Source organism: Bactrocera dorsalis, chromosome 4 (assembly GCF_023373825.1).
Source record: "Bactrocera dorsalis isolate Fly_Bdor chromosome 4, ASM2337382v1, whole genome shotgun sequence".
NCBI classification, from domain to species: Eukaryota; Metazoa; Arthropoda; class Insecta; order Diptera; family Tephritidae; genus Bactrocera; species Bactrocera dorsalis.
The window spans coordinates 56482361-56498252 of record NC_064306.1 but is presented as its reverse complement, the minus strand read 5'-3'; the positions used below and the strand labels follow the sequence as shown (position 1 = coordinate 56498252).

Genomic DNA, 15892 nt, shown 5'->3' with positions numbered 1-15892 from the left:
CATTTTGATTAACGAGCAACAAATGTTTTACTCACACATACCTGATAAATTGTTATACCCTAAACAGGGTAGTTTTGGTTTCCTATGAATTTTGACTGGTAATACCGTGCTCCAATGCCTGAATCGAAGCGGGATTGTCCGCATGAACTTCAGACTTTACATGTTCCCACAGGCAAAAATCTAACGGTGTGATATCACACGATCTTGGTGACCTATCTACCGGCTCAAAATGTGAAATTATCTGTTCACTGAAGTGCTCTCTCAATAAGTCCATTGATTTATGCGATTTGTGGGAAGTGGCGCCGTCTTCTTGAAACCAAATGTCGCCGAGATCCCGAGCTTTAATTTCAGACATCAATTAGTCGGTTGTCATTGCGCGAAAACGGTCGCCATTGACGGTTACGTTCTCCCCATCATCATTTTTAAAGAAATATTCTGCGATGATTTCTCCGGTGACAAACCACACTACAACCTAGCCGCTGTTTTCTGAATGAAATGGCAGCTCTTGAATCTCTTCAGGTTGCTATTCATCCTTAATTTGGCAACTTTGCTTGTTTATATATCCATTGAGCCAGAAATGAGTCTCATTGCTGAACAAAATTTAGCTCGCAAACGTGGGATCTTCTTAGAACTTTTCAAAATACCATAAATCGAAGTGATGTCGCTTGGGAAGGTCGAGCGGCTTCAGTTCTTGAACAAGATGTATGCTTTGAATTTAAAATCTCAAAATAAAATGCGCCAAGTAGCTCACCTTGGATCACCTGTTACATAGGTATAGTTGCTGTAAAAGTTCAACTGTGCAGGGTATCATAGTTTTGTTTTTGTTGCAGCCAAAGTTACAGTTTTTTCGTTTTTACTTAAACCAATTATCGCCAGACGTTTTCACGGTTATATAAGTGCTGCAAAGCGGCGAAAAACAATCAGTGCGATCCACAGAAATCTACGAACTACACCGAACTATATTTAACGGCGTTAAATTGTAATGATGGCAATGCCATTTATATTACTCATTCTAACGGCAGTCCCAGCGGCATTGGCAACAGACTACTGCGATCCGAAGTTATGCGGTCGGACAAAACATATTGCTTGCGGCCACAACGGCGTGAGTGTCTATTAAATTTTTTAGTTTTTGCATATATTTACATGCACAGTATTAAGTAATCGAAATTACCGTTAGGCTTTTGCGGCGCGCTGTATAGATGCCGAAGTGGTGAGTTTCACAAAAAGGCAAAGGGATTTGATCGTACGCGCACACAATAAGGTGCGCAATCGCGTCGCTGGTGGCACATCGGCTCTGCAGCCGGCCTGTCGCATGGCCACCATGCAGTGGGACGACGAATTGGCCGAACTGGCGGTGTTCAATGTGAAACAGTGCAAGGGCAGCCATGACTGCCACAATACGGCGACCTACAAGTATTCCGGTCAAAATTTAGCGTGGATGACCTACAATGATTCACCGAATACAACGGAAATGTCATTAAAGTCAGTGAATATGTGGTATGATGAGATTAAGCATACCAAAATGGCGCATATAGATAAGTATCCGGGTAATTATCGAGGCCCGTAAGTAAGAATTTTTAATTTTCGAATTATTTTGAATGATATTTGTTTGAAATATCTGTTTTATAGCACTATTGGCCATTTCACCATTATGGTGGCGGATCGTAATATTCGCGTAGGCTGTGCTGCTTCCACCTACATGGACGCGAAGGAATCACAATATGCCTTCTTGTTCGCCTGTAACTATGCAAGCACGAATTTGGTCGGCACACCGATGTATAAGAGTTGCACCAGTGCTGCTTCGCTTTGCAAGACTGGCCGAAATCGACGTTATCGTAACCTTTGTTCGCCCTCGGAAAAATATGACGAATGGTATTAGTCAACGAAATATTAATATATATGTATGTATATATGTAATTATTTATGCATTTTAAATAAAAATTAAATAAGAGTCCAATTACCAAGAAAAGTTAATATTTATATTTTCCGGCTGTTTTATCGGCTGGAATGGCCTTCAGTGCCCCCAGCGAAACTAGATTTCTTCGGCGCTAGTTTTGTGGAGAGTTTCGACATCATATTCAGGAAACTTCGTTTCATCAGCAATAAAGGTACGTTGTCAAGCGATCACTACTCGACTTCGTCTTTGCAAAAGATTCAGGTATTGTGGTACAAGTTTAGCATTTACGCGCTTTTCATACCCAAAACATTAACCAAAATGTGTTCAGTCGATCCATAAGAGCTGTTAAACTGCTCGGCGGCTTGGATCTTTACTGTCAACAGTAACAGAGGCTAGTGAACGACTCGCCTAAGGGAAGTTTTAGATGATTTCGCAACCTTTGTCTCTCAAATACTTGTTCTTGTGTTAAAGTAGACTACCCAAAACAGTGTTGCAACATTTTCAACGGTTACGTAGCAGTGATTCCATTATGAAAAGAAAATTTAAGTAAAGTCGTTGTTCAATTTTTTTTTCTTGGTAAGAATGACAAACAAATATTTCACGTTGTAGACAGACAGCTGCCAAACAGACACTAATTGATATATGAAGTTCAAATTCTCACAAACATAAACAAATAAAGGGTGATTCATTTCGAAGTTCCTTACTTTTGTAAAGAAGAAACACAGAAATATCAAATTTAATGGGGAATTATATTATCTTTCAAAAGAACATTTTTTGGCCTTTATTGTTTGAAGATTATCTCTTTCAAATGTTGGCCGCGGCTACGTCACAGATGATCCATCCATTAAGCCCAATTTTCGATGACTCGTTCGAGCATTTCGACTGGTAACTGATGAAAGACATGCGTGATGTTTTGCTCCTTGGCCTGAAGCGAAACGGAATTGTCCACATAGACTTTAGACTTTACATATCCCCACAGGAAAAAGTCTAACGGCGTGATATCACACGATCTTGGTGGCCAATCGAACGGCCCAAAACGTGACATTATTTGTTCACCGAAGTGTTCTGTCAATAAATACATTGATCGATGCGATGTGCGGGAAGTTACGCCGTCTTCTTGAAACCAAATGTCGCCGAGATCACGAGCTTCAATTTCAAGCATCAAATAGTCGGTAATCATTCGCGATAATGGTCGCCATTGACGATTACGTTCTCACCGGCATCATTTTTGATGAAAAATTAACCGATGACTTCACCAGACCACCAATCACACCAAACAGTTGTTTTTTTTTAGATGAAACGGCAGATCTTGAATCTCTTCAGGTTTCTTTTTGTCCCAAATGCAGCAATTTTGCTTGTTTATGCAACCATTGAGCCAGAAAGGAGCCTCATCACTGAATAAAATTTGGCTCGAAAACGTCGAATCTTCTTGGAACTTTTCAAAAGCCCATAGAGCTAAGGGATGTCGCTTGGAAAGGTCACAAGCTGCAGTTTGTACGCTTTCAATTTAAGATCTCGATGTAAAGTCCGCCAAGCCGTACCATACGTCTGTCTGAGTTGCTGCGAACGGCGCCGAATCGACTCTCCGCGGTCTTTGAGTACACTCTCATCTATGGCTGTAATATTTTCTTCACTGCATGCTGGTCGTATTCTATTCAGTTGAATATTAGCCAATAATGAATGCTGGGTCTCAAGATGAGTGATGGTATTGCGAAAAGTACGCTCAATATGCCGATCATGTTGAACCATAAGTTCAGCGAAGCGCGCACAACACATTCTTTATGGAACGTAAATTTTCGTAACAAAGTTGAACGATTTTCAAACGTCATTCAGGCGTAACTTTTTCCATAATGAAATGCTAAACAATACTGAACAAAAATAACATGACAGCTTGACAGCTTGACACGACTCACGCGAGATCTGTCAAAAAAAGACTATTAAGAAAGTACCTTTACTTGGATCATCTGTTAGTGTACTTCTCTCCTTCGTTTGCATCTTCAATATTTGGTTCAACGACTTTTAACGTGGTCACACGTCGGTGTTCGATGAGCCACGCTCAGTTGCTCAAAATCAATTGTCACGAAGGATAATTTGACTAAAGTTCAAGTATCTGGTATTGTCAAAAGGTATATGAGATAGCCGAGGCAGAAGGCATCTTAAGTCATCTGAATCGAATGAAGAGGTTGGTTAGGTTATAGCCCAAAAAGGGACCTACTTTGTGGTCCTACATAAATCGTACTGTTCAGTTGGTTAACTTAAGGCTGTGTTAATACTATAAATCCCAAGTTTTGTGAAATTTTCGTTTATTTTGTTGGTGAACTATTGGATTGTATGTACTTATCGGACCACATGTGTTATATTTTTGCCCAAATTAAGAGAATTACTCACTTATATTTTCCAAAAGTACATATACTTATTTGTATGATTTCGAACTTAGCCATTTCTTGCTTGTTTAAATATTTTCAATGCTACAAATTCGCTCTCAGAGCTTTTAAATTTCGAACAAGCAAAGAAAATTATCATGGCTGTAACGCTGTTGTTTGTAATTCTGTGGTATAATAAATGAATTGCCAACATCCAAGATAAGTGGAAAACACCCAACTTGATAAATATTTATTAAAACTTTCCGCAGAAATATAAACTCTTTATTAAACAAGCCCTTTATTTTTATCTTGCTCATGAACAACTTCTAGATATCTGGCATTTATGTACATATACAGAGCGCGCAATCTTTCAGTCTGGTATGTAAACATTGAGTACCGTTGTAAATCAACGTCTTCCCTTAAATACTTATTTAAAAAAAATTCAGTGCATCAACGATCAAGTGGCGCCTATAATCGTATATATGTATGTATATTACTTTCACTGTGTTTTTCATTACTTTTTCTCCTCTGTCCGTCAATGGTTCAAGGATTAGAGTTAACTTTGCTTTTCAAATATTCCCTCCAATAGGAAACAGGAGAGTCAACTACCATTTTTTAGAGTTGAGTCCAGCGCTTACGTGCGCTGACATATCACGTTGATCTACTATATAGTATTTTATTCCATAAACTCTACGAGCAAGTCTTCGAAATCCAAAACAAAGATGTTCTTATTTACATTTATTACTCCTAAAAGTCTCTAATATCTCTTCTATTACAAAATATTTTGTTTGTGTATACTTACATACATTTTTTTATCTAAAGAAATTCATTCATAATCGCAAGACGTAACCAGCGCAATATATGAATACATAAGAATCATAATTCTAAGTAATAACTTAATTACCTGTACAAATATTTTCGTTCCGTTTCCTTATCATTATCAGTGCTACTGTATACAACAACCATACTTCCATCTATATACAGGTTTCTAAGTGATTAAATTTCCACAACATTGTTTATAAATACCCAGTAAACATTTTCGAATTTCTTATAAAGAGAAGCCAGCAAAAGTATACGACATTTTTGCTTGTTGAATAATCAGAATCGAAGGAAAGAAGAAGGAGCTATGCCTGAGAAATCTAAAATGTCAAATCGTATGTTGGCTAAAATTATGATGAGCTTGTTGAATTAGGATTATATACGACGATATTGGATATATGTACATATGTCGTTAACTTCATGACCACCAGCCAATTGTCTCTACAAAAAGGCACAAATAATGTAGACCTTCTCCTGAAAATCGTTTGCAGTTCTTATACTGTAGATAGGGAGCTGTTTTGGCACTCGTTCGCCTTTCCGCTAAAGAAGTAAACAATAAAATAACTTATTTTGTATAAGGGAGATCATTGATTCCGAAAATAACTGTGTAGCATTAAGGCATGTCCGCGTTCAGTATTAAATCTAAAGCTTTAGAGTTCAAGAAGTGTAAAATTCTTGGTGGACGGTATAGTATTGAAAATTAATGTTGGATGTTTAGTTGTAATAACAAGAATTTTATTGAAAATCGAAAGCTTTAACTAAATAATGTCACTTTAGAGGACGCGATGTATTTTAGAAATGGTTTCATTATCTCAGAAATACACTTCTGGGTTTGATATTGCCTAGGCGAGCTTGAGCAACGGCTATGGGTTTCCAGAAAAAACATAATTGTTTCAAAATCTTTCATATTTCTCATACCAAACACAAAATTTTACGAAGTGTCATAAATTTGATGCAAAAAGAAATTTAGGGAGCGTGCGACAAGCCGGTAATGCAGCAATTTTTACAAGTAAAGTTTTATTATGGGAATACCAACGGTGATAAGTCTGGTGATGACACATGCTCGCTGAATTGGGCTGACTCATCGAGAAAATGTAGAAAATATCTAGAGCAAGGCACCAGGGAAACAATGGATCATCTCTTGCGCACTTGTCACTTATTGCCAGGACTATTCTGGGCTCCCCTTGGTATGATATACTGGAGGTATATATAATGAGGCCACACACCCTGTTAAAATTCACGTCACGCGCAGGTATCCTAAAGGATAACTACTCCTCTTGGACTTGGCAACTGAACTCCATCTGGTATCGCAATGAACCCAAACTGGTCTAAGGTTGGCTTATTGGCCTACTAGATTAACTTAACGTAACCTAAAATTTTGTTATTAGAATTGTTCGGCTTTTAGAAATAAAATCGTAGTTTACTTGAAGATTTTTCCTGATTTTGGTTCCTATTCGTAAATGTTGTTAATTTTCGCTTTCAATCAGTTTTATTCTCTTTTAAAAAAATGGAAAAATGAGTATAACTAACACTAGTCACTCGCGTATTCACATATGTATGTCATACGTCAATGCGTTGCTTTTGGTTAACTGGGTATATGTTTGGGGAATACTTGGTGAGATTCCACTGGCCTAAATGTAATTTGTTGAAGTGAGTCATTCAGACTTTCTGTTATACAAAGTAATTTTCAAAACAAAAACAAAAATTTTTTGCAAAACGTAATAAGGAAATTGTTGGTGATGTTTGCTCACGTAGGCCTGCTAAATAAAAACCAAGCTTTAATTATACAGCTGTTGCGCTTAGCTTCAAGTTCAACTTCTATTTGTTATTGCTTTCGGGAAAATGTATTATTCAGTTAATTTAACCTATATGTTTAAAAATTTCATGCAAGAGAGTGATTAGGTATGGCTAATTTGGTGTAGTTCTTCGGTCCAAATTAGAAAATTTTAAGATTCTTTTCTATTTAGTGCCCCTAACGAAAGTTATTCATGGGATTCACCAGGATAAATTCAATTATTGGATTAAGGTGCCTAAAATCAAATTTTTAGTATTGATATGGTTATAGAGATCCTCAACTCAGACCTTTTAGAGTAACTACGCTGCCAAAACATGATTTTAAACGGTTTACTATCTATAAAAGAATTACCACCATCTTAGTGGTCCTAAATATACCTTTTGGTAATAGAGATAGAGGCTATACTAAATATATACTATATTATACCGACTAAATTATACAGACCGAAAGCAGAAAAAATACTCGATCATATAGTTATTGTAGCGGCAGAAAACATTCCTGAAGAAATTTCGATGAATGCTGCCGAGTTGACAGTCCTTGGCCGGACAAAAATATGGATACGTTCTGGTTACTTACATTGAACTGGTACCCACGACAGTCGGGGAACGGAATATCCGAACATCATTGGCTCCACCTTGAAAGTATGAAGCGAGTTTTGGCGGAGTCCAAACTAAAGTATTTAACTCCATTAATAGTACGAGGGAAAGCACAATCAGACAAGTTATACTTAACATAATACTGTGAAGAGCTTAAGGACTGCTGCAATGAACATTCAATTTTTTTTGTCGAAGAAAAACGAAAGAGATTTTTCATTATCTAAACGAAGTCAGTTAACTTCATTAGTCAAGTTAATAGTTGAAGAGGTGCAAGTTCCTCGTAATTGATTTTTTGTCGAAGAACATCGTTATTTTGCCACTTTTGCTTCACTGATCTACCAATATAATTCCATGAATGTACATATATTATTTATTAATTATGTCGTCGTTTTATTCAAATTTCAAATCTTACAAAATTTGGTTTCCATTCATAAACCACACTGTTTCAAAACCATTTGTTAACATCGTACTTTTCGGAGGCCGAACAAAGACTAGTGTATTTCGGATTTTTACCAGTCGTGCATTGTGAAGCTGCCACCGAACAACTCGTATAAATCGCGAAGTTTATCATATTTGTTGTTGCATAATTACAGGCGAATAAGAATGCTTTATATTGTTGACCCGATATGCCGTAGGTGGAAGCAGCGCAGCCCACGCGAATATTACGATCTGCCACCATAACGGTGAAATGTCCGATGGTGCTAAAATGCAGAAATTTCATAACAAAATATTAAAACTAATCGAAAATCTAATAAAAAATCCATATACGCAATACTTACGGGCCTGAATAATTATTCGGATACTTGTTGATATACTCCATTTTGGTATCCTTAATCTCATTATACCACATATCCACAGATAGTAATGACAATTGCGTTGTATTTGGCGTGTTATAGAATGTAATCCATGCCAAATTCTGACCGGAGGTCTTGAAGGCCGCTGTATTGTGACAGGCGTCATGCTTCATCTGACATTGTTTGACATTTAATGCCGCCAGTGTGGCCAATTCGTCGTCCCACTGCATGGTGGCCATGCGACAGGCTGGTTTCAGCGCTGTCTTGCCGCCAGCCACGGTGTTACGTTTGGCATTGTGCGCATCGACAATCGAGTTTTTCTGCGCCTGTGTAAATGTGACCAAGGATGGACTTAAGCAGGACGCTGCGAATGCCTAACGGTACAAGGAATTGTGTATTAGTCACTGTATTGCTAGCATAGCGCTTCCTACTCACCCCATTGTTGTTGCAAGCTATGTGCTTGGTGGATCCACAATAGGACGAATCACAGTAATTTTGAGCGCTTACGATTTGTAGCGCCGCGAGGAAGGAGGCGATTAGCACAACTTTCAGTTCCATTGTGAGACAATAAGTGAGAGTCTTGTTGTATTCTATTTTACGATGTTTTTATCTGCGTGTGAAAGCACGATAGTACGCCTCGCTGTGCAGTAATTGACTATGATAAGTTTCCGATTCTCCGGCCGCTTTTATGGTCTTTTTAAACTCATTGCTTAATTACTGTAGATAACACTTTAACCAGAATTTCGTTCTGTATTAATATTCTAAGCTAAATTAAAGCGCAAATAAATTAGCAAATAGCAGCGGCCATTCATTTAGAAACGGTGAAAAGAGTTTAAGACACATTCGTTTATTTTTCTTCGAAAATTTGATTAAATATGCTGTGTTCAATGCATTTTCAGAGTACTTCGGAGTGTTTCGGAGTACTTGGTCCGATCTCGCCCGTTTTCGCATTGTAACATAAAAATGTCGCGTACCAAATTTCGTTGAAATCGATCGGGTGAGTCTGGAGATATGTATCTGTTTTCAAGTGGACGAAGCCACAACCATCGTACAATTTTGACCCCGGCTCCATTAACTACCCATCATACCATCTCACGGATAAAATTTAAGGTTTCTGGCGTATTCAGTTACTGATCGCGCTTTAAGTGGTTTTTGACAGTACCGTTATATGGGGAGTGAGCGGAGTTATCATCCTATTTCACACATTTTCACACTGTCGGTAGGAGTTCATATAATATTTGCTCTAAGTGAATTTGGTTGTTGTTTTTTAAGGGATATTAAGGGATATTAAACTGAATAGATAGCGGGGTCACGCCCACTTTTCCAAAAAATTTTGCCCACAGCTGCCTCCGGCTACTGAGATCTACATATATCTTGATTTAGTTTTTTCCCAGGTACGCAAATACCAAGACGGATGGACAGACAGACAGTCAGTCTCTCGGATTTTAGCTCGTCTCTTCATCCTGATCTTTTATATATATATAATCCTATATCTATCCCATCTTGCACCGTTTCTATTTAGCTAGCCATGGCTGTTCTATCTCAAAAATGAGAAAAAAATAGATCTTTCGAAAATATTTGTCCAAGTTCGGCACGCTTAGCGTTATTATTTAACTGCTCTATTTTTTGTGTTTTGTTTTTGCGGGTTGTTTATCAATTCTGTTAATTTATTTTGTCTTTGACGTCGGTTTCAAGAGACTGTTTTAGGGCCGTATGTTTTGTTTTGCCGTTTAATTATCAATTTGTTCGAATGTTGCGAAACTGAGGGATTTCCCTTTTGTTTTTTTAACAAGAAAAGTAAAAACTCGAAAGACAATGAGTTATATATAGTTACTTAGTCACTAATGATAAAAGTTAATCGGCATTCTATCTCATGTCTTATATAAGTTAAAGCCATATGTTAAAGGTTTCTAACATACAGTGTTTCTCTTTGAAGTTAGACTAAGCACTTTTTCTCATGTCTCTCATCTTAAACTTTACTATTAAATAGTTGAAAATTATCCGGACTATTCAATTTTTTATGAAAATATCATATAGGCCTGCTGAAGACTAATATTGGGTTTGGAAGTCCTTAAAGGCACACATAAGTTCCCACAACTCCCCATACATTAGTTGCGTTGAGTTAGTGATGATCACTCGATGCTTAAAGTCTGTAATACTAAGAGCTTAACCTAACTTTTTTTTACTCTTTTCGATAGAAAAACGCTCCACTGATCTACTAGCCACCCATGGAGGTTTCTAGACCTTTCAATGTTACTTTTGATTATGCAGTATGGTACACAGTTCACAAATCTGTTTTTAAAATGGGTGTCACGAGTAATGACTACGTTTGTTTGTTGATCGTTGGCTTAAGACGAGTTTTAGATATCAGAAACCCTCACGAAATAAGAATGTATCGAATGTGTAAAAGTCTCAGCCACTTACACGAATATTATTTTGATAAGAACCTAGCCAAATCCACACTTTTTTGGCTATGACATGAAGTTCACTTTTATATTTTGTTACATTATTTTCCGACAATATCCATACGCGCCAAGTAAAACGAGCTAACAACGGGTCAAGGTATTGCTGTTTCGTTTATTAGTTTTGGTATATATAGAGCTTCCGTCGGAGATAAATGCCTGAATGCAATTAATGAGAGATAAGATAAGGAAGTACACAAATGAAATCGAAGCGAATTTGTGGATGATAAGATAAATGGAATATTATTTACTCTCCGAGTGCAGTTTTCGTCGGTAAGGGGGCTCGTGGAAGATAATAACTCCTGTTGAACTGAGCATTTTATGCAGCCAATCACAATATACTTAGGGGTTTCATGTAGTCTCATAAAGTTGTAAGTTATAACGAAAGTTGTAAGTAATTGCGTAAACTACTTAATTATCCAACAACAAATACAATGGAGGATTCTTTGGCATTTTGTTTTTTTTTTTTTTAAAAAAATGGTCTATCTGTTGAGTCCAATTTTCGATGATTTGTTCAAACATTTCGACTGGTTTCTGGCGATTGACACGCGTGATGTTTGGCTTCAAGTCCTGAATCGGAACCGTATTGCCCGCATAGACTTTAGACTTTACATATCCCCAAAGGAAAAAGTCTAACGAAATGATATAATATGATCTTGTTGGCCAATCCAGTGGTCCAAAACGAGAAATTATGTCCACACCGAAGTGCTCTCTCAATAAATCCATTGGTTGATGCAACGGGTGGGAAGTGGCACCATCTTGAAACAGTGGTTGAAACCAAATGTCGCCGAGATCGCGAGCTCCAATTTGAGGCATCAAGTAGTGGGTTATGATGGCGCAATAACGGTCGGTGACGGTTACGTTCTTACCAACATCATTTTTGAAAAATATGAATCGATGATTCTACCACAACCACACTAAACCGTAGTTTTATCTAGATGAAATGGCAGGTCTTGAATCTTTTCAGGCTGCTTTTCGTCCCAAATGCGGCAATTTTGCTTGTGTACAAGTACATACCCATTAACCCCGAGCGATGAGGCTCACATTGCTATGCAAAATTTGACTTGAAAACTCCGGATGTCCTTAGAACTTTTCAAGAGCCCGTAGAGCGAAGCAATGTCTCTTGGGAAGGTCGAGCGGCTTCAGTTCTAGCAGAAGCTGTACACTTTCAATTTAAGATCTTGGTTTAAAATGCGCCAAGTCGTTCCATACGGCAGTTCAAGATGCTGCGAACGCTCCGAGTCGACGCTCCACGGTCTTCGTGTACACTCTAAGCTACGGCTCGGCAAATTCAAATCTTTCGTTAATTTTGGGATTCCCTGTATTTAACTCCAATCTTGCGTTAATTTTGGGAAGCCATTCATAACGGTTGCGAAAATTCATTTAAGGGGAAAAAATTACATATTGTCAACGATCTCGTCTAGCGAGTCCAGAAAATGAGCTATTTTGTAAGGATAGAGCAATGAGGATGTATGTGACTAATTAGGATATTTGAAGAAGTGTTCTGGGTCAAGCCAGCATACAATTGGTAATTGGGAAATTTGTTCTCGCGTCTACTTGGAAAATTTTTATGATCATATTTTGCTACATCGTATATATTGCTTTAGGGTTAAGAGTTCAAATTATGGGATGTACAGAGTGCCAAAATTTTCTTCAAGTATTCTCGGGTTATTTAAAATTAGACCTTGACATAAGATGGAACAAAGTCTTGTAAAACTCCGCTGATAATCTTTTCTCAGTAAGTAAAACGTTTAAAAATTTCATCAAAAATTTTCCATAAGCCAATTTTTGCCCTGACCCATTTCTAAAGCCAATCTTTTTCACCTTACTGCAGACCTAATTTCCCTTTTCTTTCATAATTTGTCGTATTTGTTTTACTTTGAACATTGCCGTTGTATGGCTTGTTTATTACCCAATTAATTACACACAAATATAGTTGGAAAATATTTATACAATAAGTTCTTTTTTATTTACTTTTTGCGACTACCACCTGAACTTAAGTTAACTGTATATCATTTTAAGCTGCAGTATTGTATTATTGAAGACAAAGACACTATTGACTCTCAAATTACCAGCTTGCGGAAGAGTTTTTTCTGCGAGTTCAGTGAGCTTGATTCCTTTGTTGTGTAATTATTGTAAATATTAGCTTCGTTTTTTTACTGCTAGAATTAATAAACTATCAGGAAGAAGAAGCAGGCGCAAAATAAGAAATTACTTTAAGAGAGAGGTAAACAGCGTAGTTATATTGGGTTGTCAAAAAAGTCTTGCGGTATTTTTATTGAATTTTTTTTTTATTGAAATTGAAATGAATTTTTGATGACTCATGCCCAGCTCTTGACCGATGCTACGGCTGCTACTATGCCGGTCTCTTTAGACCAATTCAACGATTTTATCTCAATTTTCGACGACAGGCCTTCCGGAGCGTGGCGTATCTTCGACCACCTCTACACCAGAACGAAAACGTTGAAACCATCGTTGTGCGGTGGAAATGGAAACTATCGGCTCCGTAAACTGCACAAATTTTATTGGCGGCTTGAGAAGCATTTTTGCCTTTATCGTAGTAGTACTGCAAAATATGCCGTATTTTCTCTTTATTTCGCTTCATGTTTGCGACGCTATAACTCACGAACGACTTAAAAGAAACGACAATCAATCAAACACGTGTTAGCGCGTGAATTGAGCTTTCCAAAAAGGTGTAGCATGACCCGATGCGACGAATAAAACTAGAACTACGCGCTTTCAGCGCCAACTAGCGAAAATACCGCAAGACTTTTTTGACAACCAATATTAGCCAAAGCGGCCAAAAAAAGCTAAACGTAACTATTAGTTCAAATTGTCTAGTGTCTGCTGTAAATATATATACATACATATATGTATGTTTGACATGTGGATAAATTTAGAGATCAATAAAAATACTTATGGGACACATGTCGCAATAAATGTTTTGCAAACTTTATGCGCGTGGGATATTTTGCCATTTGACGTTGTCTCCAGTCAAATAAAATATGTTTTTTGTTTGTTTTGCAAATATTTTATTGTTGATTTCAAATTCATATTCTAGTACTGTTCAATACTTTCATTTAAACCGATTTTTTAGATTATTATTATATTATTATCGTTAAAGTCAGATCAACCTATGGTTTTAATAATTTTTCGACGAAGACACCTTGTAAATACTAGGGCTAAAGCTTCATCTGGGAAATCTAATGTGTGGATCTGGATGTCAATTAATGTCACCACTTTTTGACAGGCGACCAGGGATTTTTTTTTGCAGAAACTGAATTAATTCTTTTTAAACCTAATCAACGTGAAGATTTCTTTCACAATTTTGTGGTTGCCTAAAACGAGCCAAAATCGATCAAGATCGAATTCTATTGACAATTTTATTAGTTTGCAAAAATATGGTCTTATGAAGGTTTTGGACTAAATGTCCTCTTAAGGAAGTGTCATACAAATTCGTTGTCAACCAATGAACTCAACCGATTAGTAAATTCAAAAATGCTGGTTGGTTACTCCATTTATAATGTATACTTATATCAGATTGAAACTACATAGTAAAAATCTTTGAACACAGAGAAAAATTTCGTCTTGCATTCCTTACTTTCTACTATGAAGAGTATACCTCTTGAATTTTGCTACGTCTCAGATGGTCCATCCGTTGAGTCCAATTTTCGATGTCTCGTTCGAGCATTTCCACTGATAACTGGCGAATGACACGCGTAATGCTTTACTCCAAGGCCTGAATCGGAGCGGTATTGTCCGCATAGACTTAAGACTTTACATATCTCTACAGCAAAAAGTCTAACGGTGTGATATCACACGAACTTGGTGGCTAATCGACTGGCCCAAAACGTTAAATTATCTGCACACCGAAGAGTTCGGTCAAATATGTGTGGGAAGTGGCGCCGTCTTGTTAAATTCAGGTATTAAAAAGTCGGTTATCATCGCGCAATAACGGTCGCCATTGATGACTCCTTCTCACCAGTGTAATTTTTAAAGATATATAAACAGATGATTCCACTGGCACACAAACCACACCAAACCGTTTTTTTCTAGATGAAATGATAGTTCTTGAATCTCTCCATTTTGCTCTTCGTCCCAAATGCGCAATATCGCTTGTTTACATACCCATTGATCCAGAAATAGGTCTCATCTCTGCAAAAAATTTGGCTCGAAAATGTTAGATCTTCTTGATACTTTTCAAGAGCCCATAGTAAGAAGCAATGTCGCTTGGAAACGTCGAGCGGCTTCAGTTCTTGCACAAACTACATATAATTTGTACGCTTTCAATTTAAGATCTCGACAAAAAATCCGCTAAGTCGTTAAATACGACAGTCCTAGTTGCTGCGAACGGCGCCGAATCGACTATCCACGGTCTTCGCGTACACTTTCAGCTACGGCTGCTATATTCTCTGCACTGCGTGCTGTATGTGGCCTATTTGGTCCAATATTATCCAATAATGAATGCTGTGTGTCAAGATGAGTGGAGGTATTGCCAACAGTACGCTCAGTGGGCCAATTATGTTGACCATAAGTTAAAGAAGCGCGCGAAACATATTCTTTACAAAACGTAAATTTTCGTAATAAAGTAGAACGATTTGTGAACGTTGTTCAAGTGTAAGTCTTTTCATGATGAACAAAAATAACAACTTGACACAATTCAGTTGTGATTTGTCAAAAAAGTTTATTGAAAAAAGTACTTCTACTTGGATCACCTGTTATTATATTCTATTAATATTCTACAATTAACTCTTCCAAATCCAAATCAGTAATGCTCTTATCTTGATTTATTACTCTAAAAAGCTTTGACAACTCTTCTATTGTTTATCTTTATCGAAATAAATTAATAGATAATCTCAAGGCATAACTTAATTTCATTTACAAACATTTTTTTCTATTCTTATCAGTGCTAATAAACACAACACCCATAACTGTTAGGTAGAGTTATATCTACATTTCTAAGTGAGTCATTTTTTACTACATTATTTGTAAGTACCCAGTAAACCATTTTGACATACTTATAAGGAAGGGTGAAGAAGACGACTAGTAGTGCTCCACTAAAAAGTAAAAAGCAGATGTATTCGAAAAAGTTCAAAAATGAAACTCGCAAGGTTCGCTTGTCAGTTTGCTGTGTTAAGGTTATGAGGCACAATGATGGATAGCGGT

General features: G+C 37.2%; 2 protein-coding genes across 3 annotated transcripts; one reads left to right on the top strand and one right to left on the bottom strand.

Annotated features, from left to right (window-relative positions):
* The first annotated feature begins 914 nt into the window (after window positions 1-914).
* Window positions 915-1963, top strand: LOC105224310 (antigen 5 like allergen Cul n 1). Its single transcript, XM_049455742.1, has 3 exons — window positions 915-1102; window positions 1178-1563; window positions 1630-1963. Exons 1-3 carry the CDS (start codon window positions 983-985, stop codon window positions 1877-1879), a joined length of 756 nt encoding a protein of 251 aa, XP_049311699.1. The 5' UTR covers window positions 915-982; the 3' UTR covers window positions 1880-1963.
* A 5871-nt stretch (window positions 1964-7834) lies between these two features.
* On the bottom strand, window positions 7835-10806 carry LOC105224311 (antigen 5 like allergen Cul n 1). 2 transcript variants are annotated; one of them, XM_049455734.1, is made up of 4 exons: window positions 10689-10806; window positions 8700-8993; window positions 8250-8638; window positions 7835-8171 (listed from the first exon to the last, which is right to left on the bottom strand). In XM_049455734.1, exons 2-4 carry the CDS (start codon window positions 8820-8822, stop codon window positions 7916-7918), a joined length of 768 nt encoding a protein of 255 aa, XP_049311691.1. In that variant the 5' UTR covers window positions 8823-8993; window positions 10689-10806; the 3' UTR covers window positions 7835-7915. The 2 variants fall into 2 exon arrangements, with proteins under 2 accessions (XP_049311691.1, XP_011200662.2); XM_011202360.4 differs by lacking the exon at window positions 10689-10806 and having other exon boundaries at window positions 8700-9049.
* Between the last annotated feature and the right edge of the window lie 5086 nt (window positions 10807-15892).

Coding starts and splice junctions, on each gene's coding strand:
- LOC105224310 (XM_049455742.1), top strand. CDS start 983: ATGATGGCAATGCCATTTATATTACTCATTCTAACGGCAGTCCCAGCG. Junction 1,103..1,177: donor TTGCTTGCGGCCACAACGGC/GTGAGTGTCTAT, acceptor AATTACCGTTAG/GCTTTTGCGGCGCGCTGTAT. Junction 1,564..1,629: donor CCGGGTAATTATCGAGGCCC/GTAAGTAAGAAT, acceptor TCTGTTTTATAG/CACTATTGGCCATTTCACCA.
- LOC105224311 (XM_049455734.1), bottom strand. CDS start 8,822: ATGGAACTGAAAGTTGTGCTAATCGCCTCCTTCCTCGCGGCGCTACAA. Junction 8,639..8,699: donor TAGCTTGCAACAACAATGGG/GTGAGTAGGAAG, acceptor TTGTACCGTTAG/GCATTCGCAGCGTCCTGCTT. Junction 8,172..8,249: donor CCGAATAATTATTCAGGCCC/GTAAGTATTGCG, acceptor TCTGCATTTTAG/CACCATCGGACATTTCACCG.